The 17,825-nt window shown below is 41.8% G+C and overlaps 1 protein-coding gene across 6 annotated transcripts in view; it reads left to right on the forward strand.

Moving 5' to 3' along the window:
* NBEA (neurobeachin) overlaps positions 1-17,825 on the forward strand; it is a 509,705-nt gene that overhangs the window by 339,442 nt on the left and 152,438 nt on the right. For all 6 annotated transcript variants that reach the window (XM_037377448.1, XM_037377449.1, XM_037377452.1 and 3 more), the window contains 2 exons: positions 1,684-1,827; positions 16,666-16,802. In XM_037377448.1, the coding sequence (XP_037233345.1) occupies positions 1,684-1,827; positions 16,666-16,802 (281 nt within the window). The remainder of the gene's footprint in view (positions 1-1,683; positions 1,828-16,665; positions 16,803-17,825) is intronic.

Here is a 17,825-nt window from a genome sequence, read left to right on the forward strand (position 1 = left end):
CGTGGCCAGCAGGTGGAGGAAGGTTCTCCTGCCCCTCTGCTCTGCCCTGGTGAGGCCACATCTGGAGTGCTGTGTCCAGTACTGGGCTCCCCAGTTCAAGAGGGACAGGGAACTACTGGAGAGGGCCCAGTGGAGGGCTGCAAAGATGATGAGGGAACTGGAACATCTCCCTGATGAGGAAAGGCTGAGAGAGCTGGGCCTGTGTAGCCTGGAGAACACTGAGAGGGGACCTTATCAATGTCTGCAAATACCTTAAGGGCAAGTGTCAGGAGATGGGGCCAGGCTCTTTTCAGTAGTGCCAAGTAACAGGACAAGGGGCAACAGGCACAAACTGTAACATATGTGTTCCTTCTGAATATGAGAAAGAACTTTACTGTCAGGGTGACAGAGCACTGGAAGAGGCTGCCCAGAGAGGCTGTGGAGTCTCCTTCTCTGGAGACATTCAAAACCTGCCTGGATGTGACTCTTTGTAACCTGCTCTAGGAGAACCTACTTTAGCAGGGGGTTGGACCAGATGGTCTTCAGAGGTCCCTTCCAATTCTGACCATTCTGTGATGACAAACAAAATCCACACATACCTGATTTTGCTCAGATTTCACCCATCATTCTGTAGGTTACTAGGAAGAAAATTTCCAAATTATCCTATAGAAAGGAGAGATTGCATTTGAGTTTCATTTCTCTGGCAGAACCAGAGGTACCCAGATCCTGTATGGTCCAAGGTGAAGATGCAGAGTTTTCTGTTTAGAAAAAAAATAGAAAGCTTTCTTGCCTAAGGCTACTATGAGTCTGTAGTACTGAAAATAGAACTGATGACCTCTCCCCAGCTAAGAAACAAATACCATGGCAATGTCAAAACAGTAACATTAAAGTTATTTATGATATGAAAGCTACTTATGATTCTATCATTTGACCACACTATGATTAATATTTTACATCATGCAAATTAACCCTGGCAAGCATTGGTTGGACCTTCTCAAAGTGTAAGAAGGGGTTATCTCCTGCTGTAAGGAACCATCAGTCTGAATAGAAAAAGTTGGTTGTAGGCAAGAAGGAGGGTGAGACTTACCTGTGAAGCCCTTTGAGGTAATTGGCACATGTCTATATACCAACATTTTTATTGTGCACCTTAGAAACACACACAGAGATGCACACCAAAATTCCCTTACTGTGCTTGTCTTTTTTCAGTCTTTTCTGAATCTCTGCATAGGCTACCTTGTTGTTACTGTATATTGAGATAACCTATATCCTATTCACCACCCTGTCCCCCCCAATCTCTAAAACAAAAATCATGACAGATTTTGAATTCCTAAAAACAGCTTCTTTATTTAGAGTAGGTGGTTTGAGCTCTCAAAGGTCAATCAGAGTCAGGACACCAAAAACGCTAGAGAAACTCCTTGCTGAATTTCTTGCAGGTATAAAATTAATGGAACAAATTGAACATAAAGTAAATGGCAATTATTAAAAGCAGGAGAGTCTTTGTGAAAAAATTCGTATTTTATTCAAGATATATTTTGAAAGATAGAATAAGGCTGCTTATTTTGTAAATTTTGATAAAGTTTTAGAAAATGTTCTTTCCCTTTATCAATAAAAAAGATCTATACTGTATTTTTTTACTACTTGACTAGTTGTTTTATATTTAAAAAATTATTCAGCTAAATTCACAGCATTTCCAACTTTTTTTAGGCACCGAAGAGGATGTAGTGAAGTCAAAGAAGACTTTCCGAAGTCAAGCTGTGGTAAATCAGAACGCAGAAACAGAGCTTATGCTGGAAGGAGATGATGATGCTGTTAGCCTGCTCCAAGAGAAAGAGATTGACAACCTTGCAGGTAATTATACTTTTCATCACAACTAAGATATGAGCCAAAAGGCTCTTTTAAACTTGTTAGTTCATAACCTTTGTGGTTGGTGTCTTAATATTGACAGCTAAGCATACAATTACAGTGCGAATAGATTCTTTGTGTTCTAGATTTAATATGATGCCCTACTTCTGTGAACTACAGGAATTTGATTGCAAAGCATGTGCCTATTGCACAGTCTTTCAGCAGAGATGCAATAAATAGCAATACCTCAAAGTACTTTTATTGCTGCCTGTGATGACTTGTTGAAAATTCTGTAAAATCACTGTGGAGTGTCTCTATTTTTTATTATTATTATTGTTGTTGTTGTTGTTGTTAAAATGGAAAAGAGTACTAATTCCACAACTCAGGGTTTTGCGAGTCAGCATGCGGTTGTGTGCCATGACCTGATCCCAAGTGCCACACAGCTTGTGGAGAGACACGTGTGCTCCTGCTGGCACCCACTTCTCTCAGTGATGGAGTTAGGGGGGATCTGCAGTATCTCAACCCATCTGTCACAGCCAGGGAAAAAGTTGCCTGTTGTAAACAAGGGAATGAGACTGTAACCCAGCTGTGAACTTTGTTAGTTAGCATACGAGCTGGGAATGAATCCTCTGTGAATATGTACCTGAGAGCTTTTGTAGACCTTTCTCCCTGGCTGAAGGTATGCAGTGAGGTCTCACTTTTATCCACCTTCTAGCAGGTTCTGTTACAGCTCTGTCTTGAGCCAATACTACCTTTCCTGGGAAAGTAGTCTGGAAAGAAAGGCATGTTGAAAGTTGAAAATGCACTCTTCTCTCAGATGAGATAAAAATGTGAGAACTGTGAAATGCAGTATAACATTTTTAGGTTAATTTACTTAGGAAAATCTTTAATAAACTACTCCACTAAGGGGTAGTTTTGTGGTGTCTCAGGATTTTTTCTGCATAACTGAATGTTTAAAATAGCTATCTTTGCTCCTGCATTTTCCTCTGATGCCATAGTTGAAATTTGTAGCAAAGATCATAAATGGATGGTAAAAAAAAAAAGTCAAAGCAAAACAAAAAATAAACAAATGGGGGAAAAAATAAACAAATGGAAAAAAAACCAAAAAACTCCTACATGGAAGTTAGTCTCACACTTTGAAACTAAAGCACAGCAGAGCAGGGGAAGTAAATGCTTTTGTTTGGGAGTAACCTTCAGTACATGATTATCACAGTTGATACGTCAATCTGCTTGCTTTCTCAATCTGCAGCTAGCCATTGCTGAGACACTGTTGTCTTAAGCCAATAAAACAGCGCATCAAGCAGGATGATTAGTGCAATAATTTGATCAATGTCCCTTTCTGCTTTAGAAGGAAAACTTGGTGCTGCATTGGCTAAGTTCTTAGATATAAGAACAATACTTCCAACCAAATATGTATACACTAGCTGTAGTTCAAAGGCTGCAGTGTGCATTTACACTGAAATACTAATTAGAACTGCAAAGTGGACACGCAGAATTCTTGCCCAGTCTGGAAAATTTCAGTCAGCTATGAAGTTCTTATATATGCCCCAACACTGCCATTTCGTTCAAACACACTGATGCAGTACAACCCCTATAGCTACATCCCTCTGCAAAAAACTGGTATTTCAATGCATCCTTAAGTATTAATGTGCAATGTAGCTTATTACTAGAGATCACTACATATATGCTATCCTGTTCTCCTTCAGGACATGGCACAGTAATTCTAGTCCTCTGCTTTTAAAGTTTATAGAAATTTGGAGATATTGTATTAGGAAAACAGAAATTACAGAAACTGAAACAAATCAACTTTTGAAATATTGACAGGACGTCTGTCCTAACAGAATTAGCCTTTGTGCTCCCTACCAACACTAACAAAGCAAGCAGGGTGCCTCCAAGGGTGGTGAGATGATGTGCTAATGCTTCTATATGTGTACCAAAACCTGCAAACCTGTCAAAAAGAACCCACATTCCACTACCTCATTTTTACTATTAGATTAACTGCAGCCTTTGCTACTCGACTCTTGCTCATTTTTGGAGATGAAATGCTTTTGAGAGTTAATGGTCACACATGGTATCGTATGTGTCTTTTGTAAATTTTACCCATTGCTGAAAAAAACAGTCCCTCCATGCCCTCTGTTTTGCTGCATGATTTTGCATATAATGGTATCAAGGTTTTCCACAGTTTTCAGAATATACAATGTGACTCTGAAACTTGGGTCGAATAACTGAAATCATGAAAAGCAGTAGGCAAGGGAGGTGGGTTTTATGCTTAAGATGGTTAGAACCACCTCTGACAGCTTTGAAGAGCAGGTTCGAATACAGCTACACTGTAGGCTAAAGAGTTAGATGGGTTCAGTGTATGTGAACTGGAAATCTTTGAGATATATCAAGTTATGGTATATCACAGCATCATTTATATCTAGTTACTGTTCATAGAGGAATAACACATAGGAATTTCTATATTCAGATATGCCTCCAATTTAACTTTAAAGCTAAAATCAATTTAAACCTGGTTTACAATGATGTGGGTTGTCTCAGCAAGGGATAGGAATTAAACAAAATCATTATAAAACAGGTTTCAATTGATTTAAGATCGTCCACATTTAACTAAAACAATTAAACATAGTTTATTCCATGAAACTGAGGCACGTTTTAGAAAGATGAGGCCTTAGGTTTTAGAAAGTTTTTAACTAAGAGAATATAAATGTTACAATATTTTGATTTGTGAAGTTAAAACTAAAAAAAAGGAAAGCTTGAAACAGATTGAGACTGTTCGTACAAAGTTATCTGTACATACCTTTTGTTCCAGAGACTCTTTATAGTTTTTCATCAACCATGTGGCACAAATCAATGCAAAGTTCACTTTGATAAATTACATATGGGATGGAGAATTTTTAAATAATTATAGTCTGAATATTTTATTATATAATCTTAGTATTCCATATGTTGCAATGGCAGTTGGTCAGATTTCATTATATTAAGTAGCATTTTAGTAAAATATAAAAATCAGATTCCATGTTATTATGTCTTAGAATTATGACTTTTAAGTCTGCATCGAGATTTTTAACTAAAGCAGTACTTTAACTGTCTTACAGTATGAGTTATCAAAAGATGTTGTTCTTGTTTTAGCATTTATGTATTAAAGTATTTTAAATTTTTCTGTTTCAGTTTTAGCTCCTTTTCTTCCCAGACTGTTCACTTCAAGAGGCAAGTCACATCTCTGTTAGAACTAATGATTGAGATAGACCAGTCAATTTTGTTTTCTAATATATTGTGAATCTGTGGTTCATACAATCAAATCCACTGTAGTGAGTTAATATTACTAACTTTTTCCTTTTTCTTTTCCTTTTCTATTTTCTAATGCTACAGTAAGGCTCTTAAATACTTACATTTTCTCTTAAGAACCTGAGAATGCAAATTCACTAACAGTTTGTCTTCTGCTTAGTAGGTGATTTTTTCAAAATGAAAAATATGTGGATCTATTCTAATATTGTAAGCTGGCATTCTCAAAAGGAAATATGTTTTAACAGATAATTAATACTCTTTCACGAAACTTTTTTTATTTCAAAGCACCACTTGCTCTAAAATAGGTCATTAAAAAAAAAAAAAAAAAAGGCAAACACCAGAATAAATGTTGAACCACTCAGGTTTTATGAATTTTACATTTTAGAAATATGTTCTCTTCCCTTTGTTGTGAAGTTGCAGTTGACTTGATGAGAATTGTTTGTGCACATCTGAAAGCAGATTTTAGCCTTAATGACATTTTTGAAAGATACATGTTCTGTAACTGGAGCACATTTCAGCTATTTTGTCATGTGGCTGGTGGCAACAACAAATAGGTCCCAGCTAATCAAAGTATCCCTGACAAAGTCTTTTACTGCTCTCTAAAGAGCAGTTTCTAGAAAGAAAAAGGAAACAAAGATAGGAGGATATAAGGCTTTGGGTTATTTTAGGAAAACAAAAGGCTTTGGCAGGCATCTGTCTGGTTATTTGCCTGGGCTCAGTCAACTCAGAATCTGACATCCCATAAGCCATGGTGAATTACAGCCTCACAACAGTCTTGCAAGAATAAATACATGTTATTCACTCCATTGTACGAGGAGACTGAGCATCTCATCCAAATAAACCCAAGGAAAGCACCTAACTGCCTTTAATGCATCTTACTCTTAACATATCTTAACCTTCACTACAAATCTTCTGTTCTTCTTGTACGTCTGTCCCTAGGTGGAAGGAAACCTAGGAAACAATGCAAATGTGCCAGGACGGTGTGAGTGAGACACAGCAGCCCAGCACTGCCCTAACTTTTACCAACTCTGAACTTCAGCATAGAGATATTTCTAGAAAGCAGCATTGCTACTACTAAACAAGGCTGACCTTCCATCCAAGCCAGCATGGGTGGCTATTCCACATTGGCTTGAGGATTAAATGTGATAAGCCCTCTATCCAGACTTCTTGGTAGTGTGCTGAGTGTATTGACTTACTGCCCTGTGCGAGGTCATGAGGATTTGACAGCTTGTATTATTATTAATGAGATATAAGACCTTTCACTTCCAGGTCATGTTTGAAGTCCAGACAAGACTGGTGGTAACCAAACACTATCAACATCTGTTTTGTGGCCTATGCAAAGTAAGCCTTTAGTCTCATTTCAGACAAACTAACAGAAATCAATACAATTTTCAGCAATTTTGAATTGAAAAAAACATTTGACATTGTCATTAGTGGAAATTGGAATAGTGCCAAAAGTTCTACTACTACACAGATTTACAGTTAAAACTGTGTAACAGTACCAAAATAATAATAATAAAAAGTAAATAATTTAGCCCTAAGGGAAACTTTCTATTCCAGATTCAAACAAAGGAGTCATTTACACTTTTGAAATTATTTTGAAGCCTTGCACAGGGCCAGATGCAGTAATTAAAACACTAAACACACCAAGGAATTGCATCTACATCCACAAAAAGGTCACAAAATAAGTATTTGGGATGGAAAATTTAAATATGATTTACTCATCTTTTTAAATATAGAATGCATTTAATATTTATACATATACACATTTAGTTACAGTAATATTTCTTATTATGAAAATCTGACACTGAATTTTCTTTACAAGAGTGACCAGTGTAAAACAATCTCTGATAAGCAAAGCTGGTCGGTACTTTTTCTCTACCTATTTTTAAGGAGTAATGGAGGGGCATCTTTTCTTGTTTTTTCTTCTGTTGTCATCTCAAAATTATTTTAAAGTATGTAAGATCATTTCTATTGTTTTTGTTAATGGAGTTGGACAAACAGTAGATTTTCTTAATTAAAGAAAAGAACAATAAATTGGGCCTCTACTGAGAAGACAGATTTTCAAATTATTAGGTTTTGCAGGCAAAACCCCCATCATTTATTTGGGGCCAACCAGAGAAAGTTGTGCTGCATTATCTGCTGTCAGAGTAATGGATTCAAAGAAAGGACCCAATAGCACATTATGTTGTCTCCAGCAGCAACCAAAGCCTACCCTGCAGGTGTTGAAGGAATATCTTCATCCCTGTCAACTCCTGGAGAGCAAGGCATGACAGTGGTTCCAAGAGTGGTCCCGTCTTCACCCTCCAACCTTTCTCCTCCCTCCCTGGTGGGTCCTCTTCTGTGAGGCTGGGAGAGCCCTGCTGCCCATCACACGCTCTCCTTCTACTGCAGCAGCTGCCATCCCTCCACCAGTGACTCTGATGGGCTGGGGGGGTCCCAGAGGTCAGAAAGGAGCAACCACAGGGGAAGCTCAGGAAGGACTGTAGCAAGTATGCAGTGATGCTTCCTAATAATTCTCTCCCAGACTCCAACAGCTTGTACCTCTGAGGCTTCCAGAGTCAGAGGTAGTAGTTATTCTCCTTCTTTTCCCCCAGCCCTATTTTTTCTCTCTCTCTCCTCTCTCTTGCATTTTCTTTCACTTTTTCTCTCTGTTTGGAGGTGTCTAAAGTACCTTAAGCTTTTCCATCTCTTATATTTTTTCTTTAAGAAAGTATGTATGTATACGTGCACACACAAATACATCAGTTAAATAACGAATATCAATTTCATTAGAAAACACTAAAAAAAGTCAATATTTCTCCTAGTTTTTCAGGCTTCTCAATGGAAACTATTCACTGAATTCAGCATGTACTACTGAATAATTTTCTCCCCTCAAACTCCATTTTTCTTCCAAATTAGAGTTCGAGATAGGAATTCCGTTGCGAGGGTTGCTTATTTAGGGAAGGGACCGGAATGTGGAAGAATAGTCATTCTTTTTCCCTTTTTATGGTAGACACATAACCACACAAGCCTTGTACTTCCAAACAAGGAAATTTAATTCAACCAGATTTCCATAGTTTCTGCTTATTATATATTCAGCTTTTGATCCTCAAGTCTAAGTATAAAAAAGAAAAACATATTTGTATGAGTTTAATTTAGAGTATAGATTCAGGCATAAACTGGAAACAGTTATACTTTTGATATGCAGTTGGCTTTCACACTAAAAACAAAAAAAAAGCCCCACAGTTTCTATAACATACTATTTTTAGATGTCTCAGTGTTTATTCTAATCATTCTTTCTACATTACTGTCCAAAATAGCTTAGTATTTTATAAGTTGGTTGACAGTCACATATGATAAGATTTGAAGAGCCCGTCTGTTTGCACCTTATTGCACCCCACTCTAAGTCTGAGCATCTTCAACTTTCAAAATGGCAGCTGGATTTCCTGCTTTCCAAGCTTTAAAATTAAATCAATTCAAACTTTGTTCTTTTGCATTTATGAACGGCTCTGAGAGTGCTTCACGTGCTTTTACTGTCCACTCATATCAGCCTATTTAATTTATATTTATTTTCCATAACTTGCAAAACTTTTTACTTGAAATCTCCAAGGCTGTGCAATGGAGCCTATGACTGAACACTTGCCTAGTGCACAGGTCTGCAGCTTCTCCCTGGTCCCAAGGTACCACACCCTGGATGGAACTGGTTAGCTTATCAAAGCTCAAGCTGATGAGCTATTTGATGTATAGGACAGAGACTGCAGAAAAAAAGGCCTATATGTAAGCAGCCAGGATCCACTATTCTGCACCTTATTTCACCTTCACTATGCAATTGATTCCCATGTAAAAATCTCTGTCATCGTAGTAAGAACGTATAGGGACAGACCTACATATGTAAGCGGCAGGAAGGTATCCAGAACTGTATTAACAGTCCCTATATTTAAAGTGAGCACTTTTGTTGACCTATGGACAGGATTTGGGTTTTTTTTTTGCTTTTTTGGTGTGTTTTTTTTCCACCAGTGTTAACAGAAGCAAGCTGAAAAATCAATCAGGGGGACAGTTTGGTTAGTCCTGGGTTTATTAGCCAGAAATTGTACAAGAGGCAGCCTAACCCAGTACATTTGGACAGTCCCCACTGGTAGCCTGTTATGTGAGTGCTTTTAGTTTGGCTTTCTAAAGAAACGAGTTTTCTATGAACATCCTCTGTCAGCCTCTATCTTTATAACTTCTGATCCTGGAAGCCATTTTGAACAAACTTTAACAAGTTTGTTATTTCAGAAGCAATAAAATTCCTGCAATGCAATCAGGTTGTTAAGGAAAAAAGCCTGTTCAACACAGCCTGCCACATCAGTTCTCCTTTTGTTAGGTACCAGAGAGTATTTGTGGGAGAGTCTTCAGAAGTTCCCTAACTGTGGGAAAGCAAAATATGCAGTCAACCAGCAGACACAGTTACACTAGAAAACATTCTGTATTGGTTCTGGTGGTGTTTTGAGATACTTAATTTTCAAGTTACAACTATTGCATCTTAGATGATTCTTCCAAATATACCTAGCAAGTCATATGCTGATTCAACAACTTACTTCATTTTTCCCACACACCTACAGGAGTAACTAACCAAATAAGTGAACTTTAAAATATCCAAGCTATCTGAACATAACACTTCCCTTCACTATGGTCTCAAGAAGCGTAAGGCTTACAGTTTATCCTGAAGAGCTTTTCCAGAATGGAGACTAGCAGAAATGAAAGCTGAGGGTTCACATCTTTCATTTCGTTTCTAATCAATTGAACTCTTTTGGCATGACAAGGTACACAAAGCTGGACTGTATAAGATACCTGTCAAGTTTGGTTCATTCAGAGTGGCAACTGGGATGTGATCCCTTGTGTTCCTGACTCATTACAATGAGTTCCTGTTTCAGCGGGATACTGCTATAGCAGGATGCTCTCTCCACTTTATCCTTTCTTCTTCTCACATTAGATATGCTTTTCTAAGTTGTGTTTTTTCTGTTACGTTTGATTAAATAGACAGCTATAGTGGCTCCCACAGAGAGAAAAAAACTGTCGCTTATGTGAGCAGGTTCAGCATCACTTAGGTTGAAAAAAAGTACCTTAAATTTTACCTGAAAATTAGGAGGAAGCTAGTGCAGGTCATAGTGCTTTAGTGTAGCATACTCGCATCTGGATGCACTGCTTAATAATCAAGTTCTTTGTTTCTAAACCAGTTTAAATTACTCAGTCCTTCCAAGGTATAGCTTCAGGCAGAGCACACTGTACGTATCTAATTTTGAAGTGCCAAATGTATGCATTGCAGTAGTGAGGTCCCTATCCCAAATATTTAAGTTTCTGGCCAGCTGTAAATCATTAAGGGGAGTCTTGATTATTATTAATACCTGATCATCTGCCAGGTTGGTGCTCAAACATGTCCTGGAACAATACTAAACCCACATAAGCCACTTAGAGCTTGAGCACAGTTCAGAGGTCCTCATGTAGCCACAGAGCTTTACCTGCAGAGGGGGGCAAAAGTTTGTTTTCCGAGTTGCTTTAGGCTGTTAGACACACAGCTAATTGTTCTGTGGGACCTTCTGTGAGAAGACACCTAGTAAGATTGACTTTGTTATGGTGTTGAGCTTGTCTCTGCATATTCTGTAACCGTTCTATTAAGTGGTTGCTTTCTATCATGCCTTGAACTATACCAAGAGATACTTTTTCCTAGGAATATTGTGAAACATGTTTTCCCTCAGGAAGAAGTACTTTTTTACATTTTTCTTTCAATGTGACCAGGAAGGTATGGAATTCAAGTAATATTTTACCTGTGGAGGTGCATATGTCACTTAATTCTAATGTATGGAAAGTATGTATATGTTTGAGATAATTTTTTTTTCCTTAAGCAACACTATCTTTAACTATTTTCATAATCTCACAAAAATATGTATTTATTTCTTACTGTTTTATTCACAGTTGTAATATGCAAGATTATTTTTATTTACATTTTCCTTTTAATCAAACACATTTGTTTGCTGTTATGGCACCACTTAAGAGAATTGAGTTGCTGTAATTGTTTAGTTATTGTTGTTGAAAAAGACCATTGAAGTTGATCTTTGATGTTAGTAGTAGTGTTACGTGCTTTATGGAGGAAAGGGGGGGAAAGTGGGGAAAATTTTGGATATCAGGGGCTATACACACTGGCAATGACATTTAAACAAACAATAAAAATCAATCCCTCCCTCACAATATGAAACATATGATTGTGCAAGAGTAAAAAGCCAGCAAAGTAAGCTTGGATATCTCTGAAAACAGGGGAAAGGAATTGGGGTTGTTACTCAAGTGAGGGAGGAGAAAAACAAGATTATAGTCATGTTTAGACTTAGATTATGTTTTTTGCAATCAAAAATTTGTGCGAATTATTCTCTTTGTTGAAACAGTTGAAAATGATATGTAAAGGGAACTGTATATGTACATTCTTATAAGGCCTTGTGTTGAGTGAAGGAGTTACTCCCTGTATCTGCTATAGTGGAGAACAAATTGGGGGCAACCATCCTCATGTAAGTTCAATATATTTACTGCAGAGTCTTTTTAAAGAGTAGTTTGAATCAGATTTTTGACAACAATAGGAACAAAAAAAACCCTAATTTCTGTTAATTGTTTTTTAGGACTCCTGCTTTGTTTACTTGTTATTTACATGGCAGTGCATGTCTTAAATTAATGACGTTAATTGGATGAAATAGTTTTCTGACTTTCCCAAAGGCTTCTGGTGCCTATACTTGTTTCTGCTTGTGTGCTATGCCATTTATATTTCAAGAAACTAAAGTGTATGTGTGTGTGTGTGTGTTTCGTGTTGTGTAAAAATTGTTTCAAGTAAAAGGATTTGTAGTCATTTTAAATGCAAGTCAGTGTCAGATACACTTGGCTTTAAAGTTAAAGTGCTGAGAGAATTTCAGTTGCCTTAGTTAAGGTACCTTATGAGTGATTTTTAATAGTTATATTTAATATTTAAAATTCTTGTTTAAATATCATATCAATTTACAAATTGTGATTTATGAAAAATTTGATGGTTTACATAGTAAATATATTCATTTTTCCATGTTAAACAGTGTATGAAAAAAGATTGCGTGTTTTTCCTTTTAAAACAGCATCAGCTAAAAATGAAACATGGTGATATTCACCACTTTTTTTCAGAATAATTACCAATAGATTGTAAGATTAAATTAGTCTGACTGATTGGGTATGTTTTAAAAGTATTTGTCCCAGCTAGTGTTTTCTCATCTATAAGTAATCACCAACACATTATTTTAAAAGTTACTTTTAATTCTGCAGCAGGTAAATTGCTTGTTTTCATAATTCAGCATATAAAAGCATATATCTTGTCCTACTTAAGTGTAATTATGCCCAATCGTTTTAGCAAATATACTTCTGGTGTAATTTTCAGGCTCATAAATGTAATGCATCCTTAGTTCTTACGGTTAAGAGTGACAGTTTAGGAAAATGAAAATGTTTGAAATGACAAGTTCAAAATATCACTCTTTCAGAGCTTTCTGTAAGAGGGGTAATTTTACTGGCAATTTTACTTTAGCAGACAGCAGGCTTCTTCACCTGATAGAACTTTTCACTTGCACTGACTTTCTTTACTTGCACTTAAAAAATACAAGAGCTGAGATACAAGAACTAAATATGACGACTGAAGTCTCTGTCTAACAAAAATGAGCAGAGAGGAGGGGAGAGATCGCATTCTGCTTTTATTCACTGGGACCTTCTAATCCCACAATCATTTACTTCTGGAAAGAAAATATTATTTTAAAATGTATATGCGCGGTAGCGTTTATTTTAGAAATGTAAATCACATGTGCTGACCACAGGGATCAGGCAAAGCGGAAATTCTCCATTTGAAACAGATTACAAGACCTGTAGATCAGAAGTGATTCTGGTCTGGTTTTAAGGCTAGAACTTCTCGCCTGGTCGCTGCCCCTCCGCTGCGAGCCACCCTGGCCGCTGCAGAGGAGCTGGGAAAAGGCAACAAAACGCTCCTTAAAAAAAGAGACGCTCTTGCTGAAGGGTCCCAGCAGCCGACCAGCGCTCTAGGCGCGCGTCCCCCCCGCAATCCCCGGGCTGCCTGGCGCGGCGGAGCAGCCACAGGTTGGCTTTGCCCCCACAGCTGCCAGCCGGCTGGCCCCGGTGTGGCCGGCGGCGCGGGGAGCCCCTGCAGCCCCGCCGTGTGCCGCTGCCGGCCGGTGCCCCGGGCAGCGCGGCCCCCGCTCCGCTCCCGTTGCCTGCAGCCGCGCGGGGAACCGGCGTTCGCATCCCCCGCAGAAGCGCAGCTCGCCGCCGCTGCCGCCCGGGGCCGGGCGAGGCCGGTAGCCGCAGCTTGTTATCGTCCCCGCGTGCGAATGAGCCCGTCCCGCGGCTCTTGGCTCAGGTGTGCCCGGCTTTGTTCATGACATTATCAACCGGGTTTGGGAAGGAGACCCAAAGCTTCCCGGTAGCTCAGTGCCATAGTGAAATCTGCGGTAGTTTTGATGATGCTTTATGTAAACATTTTAATATCGGATCCTTAAGATCCAGAGGACCTATCCCAAAGGGGATTAAACACATAATCCTCTCTCTCTGTAGCTGTAGTGGATTAATTTCGTATTCTCTCAGTGCCTGGCTTGCTCCCTGAAGGCTACAACAAAAAGACTCCGTGCCCTTAAACCTCTATGGAATTGGAAGTTGTAATTGGAGATTTCCAAAGGACAAGTGTGAAAATGACACACTGTTAATACCCCCTTTTTTTTTTTTTTTTCATTTTGGGCTTTCAGGAGGACAAAAAAATCTGAAAAGATTTTTTTTTAACTTAGTTTGAACACCCCCTCCCTCGAAATCCCATATTTGTTATGCTTTCTGGCTTCTTTTTTGCCCAGAGAGAAAAACACCCCACAAGCAGACGTTCCTCATCTGGAAGTACAATGATGCTTATCCTTGTCGCATTTAATACCTCTGACATGTTTATGTTGCAACAAATCTGAGGTGTCATTTGAGCAGAAACACAGGGCAGATGCCAAGGTACTGGTCTGGGAGCTCGGAGCCTTTTCTCGGGATGAGGATGAGGAGGCAGCCAGAATCCCCGATTTCCTCTGCATTCAGTAAGGGGCTAAGAAGCGACTGTTCCCTTTCCCTCCACATCCACCCCCTGCTTTGGCAGCTCTGCCCTCTTCTCCAGGACGTGAGTGCATTTCGCGGGCACGCTTGCTAGCCAGGATGCACCTATTGTCTTCTCCTGGATGTCAGATTCTAGGTTTTGGCCTTTTGACCATTAAATAGCGGTGGCTTTATTTTTATCTTAGCCGCACAACACCAGGGAAAAGAGCTAATTGGATTAAATTGATGGTCTTCCTTCTGGGATTCAGCAAAGCCCACAAGCGCCTCCTTAAAATGATAGAATAGCGGGTCGTTTCCAGGACGTGTCTTCCGAAGGCGCTTTTCTCCCCGCACAAAGGCCCGGGAGCCCATCACCGTGCGCCAGGCCCGGCCGCACTGCGGGGAAGGGCGAGGGGAGGGCAGGGACGCCCCGCTTGAGAGGGCAAGTGCTTCTGCAGGGCAGCGAGCCGCTGTCTGCCCAGACCCCCCTTCTGTAACACAAAGAGAGGGGCCTGGGGAATAGAAACCCAAATCCACTTGTAATCGTACAAGAGAATCGGGCGTAATTACTCGAGCAACCTAGATGAAGATTGATGAGGCTTTAAAGCGGCGTTTCGGATCGATCCCCCCTGCCCTTTGGAGCCTGCAGCCGGGCTTCCCCGGCTCGGCTCGGCTCGGCTCGGCTCCCTTCTCACCGCGAAGGGAGGGAGAGAAGATGGAGGCGAGACGGGGAGAGCAGGAAAGCGAGCCCGACGCATGTGATTCCGATCAGCTGACTAGGGTCAAGAGGCTACCCCGGTTTATTAGGAGATGGAAAACAATAAAATGAAAGAAAATAGAGTTCGTATCAATATTATCCAGCCTGCCACGCTGGGCTGCTGAAAGCTGTCACTGAAACCGTGCGTTGAGCTTCCCCTCGTACACACAGCAGCCCGTGCCTCCCTCTTTTATTTATTTTGCAGCGTAAATGACAAAACATTGTGCATACGGTCGCAATTGGGTGTTACAGTAAGGTAAAACATTAACAACATGACACATAAATGCTCCGGTACAGGACTAATTTGGGCTAAGCGAGTAATTTGAAGCGTGGCTTGCAAGGTCTGGTAGTAAAGCGTGCGTGCGGTGCCGGAGGAGGCGGAGAGGTGGCATCCGTGCCGTTATCCCCGGCGCGCGCTGCAGCCCGGGGCCCTCCGCACCCGCCGCCTCGGTCCCCAGGGAGGCGAGTGCCCGGGGACGGCAGCTGGAAGGGGACGAGGGCACTCCTTACCATCTGAGCGAGGTCTTCCTGACGGCAGAGGAGATTTTAAAAACAGCCAGACCCTTTTTAGCATTCGTTGAGGGGATCGGTTTGCCAGTTCCTGAAAGGCACATCAGCCGATGTTCCCGGCTTCTCGGTGTCGGGGCTCGCGTTGTTTGTGTGTCAGATGTGTGTTTGTGCGTGCGTGGGGATGCGTGTGATCACGTATGTGTATACAAATCACCCTACAGGCTTTAGCGGTTAAATCTAGGAGTGTTTTATATTTCATCTTTTCTTTTCGATAGAGCAAGTGAGCTTCCTAAAGACGGAGGTTGTCAGCTCTAACAGTAGATTGCATTCGTATTGAAGATAAGATGGTGAAAAAGTGATCCCCCTTGTTGTCTTTTGCATGAAAGCAGAAGTTTTTTCCTGAATTAAAACCTAACAATTTGTGTGCGGAGAAGGCTGCCTTTTATAACGGGTTTTCCCCATCCCATCTTTTCAGTGCCCGTGCAAGCACCCCGTTAAGCAATGTATTTGAGCGAAACACTGTTACAGTCATTTTAAAAGGATTAAGTGACAGCAAGCTGAAATAAAAATGATCCTGCCGCAAATACATTTAACGATGCTAGCCGTTGCGGTATTGAAGTAGGTGAAAAAAGCAAAAAAAAAAAAAAATCTTTCGCGATGCTCTCGGAGTTGAGATCTGGACCCACGGCTCACGCTCGTGCCCCCGGGCTCCGCGGGGCCGGGGTGGCGGGCGGGGGGGGGGGGGGGGGGCGCTGCGGGGGCGGCGGGGCTGCGGGGGCGGCGGGGCTGCCCTGCGCCAGCCCGGCCCGGCCCGGCCCGGCCGCCGCGGCGACCCCGCGCTGCCAGGTCGGAGCTGCGTGTCGCGGCTATCGCACATAAACAGCGATAGTGTTAACGAGGAGCAAAAGGGCATGAAAAGGGACGGGACCTACTTCTAAGAGGCAGCTATTTTTCACTCTTAACCCCTCTGAATTTCGCTGCTGGTTGATTTATCTGGCAACCCCGGAGCTCACAAAGTCGCTTCTGTCCTGACCGCGGAGTTCAAAGCGCTGACCGCGGGCAGGAAGGGAATAAACACGGCGGTTTACAAACGAAGTTTATTAGGGGGCTCGCCGGGCGCTGGCTTGGCGGAGGGAAGGGGAAGGGCCACCGGGGATGGGCCGGCCGGGCGCCTCCAACCTGACGCCGCTGCCCTTGCCTTGCAGGCCCCGTGGTCCTCAGCACGCCGGCACAGCTCATCGCCCCCGTGGTGGTGGCCAAGGGGACGCTCTCCATCACCACCACGGAGATCTACTTCGAGGTGGACGAGGATGACCCGGCCTTCAAGAAGATCGACCCCAAGGTGAGTGCGGCGGGCGGCTCTGTCCCCGGTCTCGGTGCCGGTCCCGGTGCACGTGCGCCAGGGCCGCCCCCTCCCTCCAAACTCCGCTCCCGCCTGCCGCCTCTCGCTGCGTTTCATTAAAAAAAAAAAAAAAGCGCAATGTATTAATGATGTTAAATCCTCTATTACGGCAGCATGCGCGTTTTCCAACAGCCTTTCGCTCGGTGCCTTTGTATGAACGTGGTCAGATTTAGTAGTTAAGCCAATTGCTCTGAAATCCCTGGAGGGAGCAGCAGTCCCAGCCCGCAGCTTGCCTGAGACACAGCAGCGGAGGGTTTTACCCCTTCCGAGGATACTGGAGAACCCCGTTATTTCAAGAAAGTTAGTTGCCATGTAAGAAAATACGGCGCATTTTGTAAACACTCTGACTGCTGAAATGCAAGTTAATGCTTATTTTCTAGGGGTTAAAAAAAAAAAAAAAAAGGAATGTACCCAAGGCTCGATTCCTGGGAAAGCTCTGTTTTTTTTTCTGAAGTCATTTACTACTACCGATTCCCCAGCGCCGCCCCCCCCCCTCCGCGAAAACCTCCAACCCAGCCGCGGCAGGGCAGGGGTGCGTGACTGGAGCAGGAACCTCTGCGTGGCTCCCTCCCCGCGGGGGCAGGGCGGGGGGCTGCCGGGGGGGGGCTGCGGAGGGACGTGTGTTACCGGGCGCTCCTCTCGCCTGCATCTCTTGTTACTCTTATCGCTGTTGCTTTATTTCTTTGTTACTGCGCTGGAAAATGTTAGAAGAGAGAAAACGGGGAAGGTACTTTTACAAAGACCTCGGGGGTCCTTATTCTGCAGAAATATCGTAAATAATTGGCAAGAAAAAGCTAGCGACCTCGTCTGAATATGGTTGTAATAAGGTGATTTCTCTTTAACGAGTCATTTCTCAAACTCGGAACTTGCTTCGCAGTGCCGGGGGTGGGGGGTGGGGGGTGGGGTGGGGTGGGGTAAGAGATCCTGTCAGAATCGCTGGGTGTAACGGTTTCTAAAGTGCAC

Source organism: Falco rusticolus, chromosome 2 (assembly GCF_015220075.1).
Source record: "Falco rusticolus isolate bFalRus1 chromosome 2, bFalRus1.pri, whole genome shotgun sequence".
Lineage (NCBI taxonomy): Eukaryota > Metazoa > Chordata > Aves > Falconiformes > Falconidae > Falco > Falco rusticolus.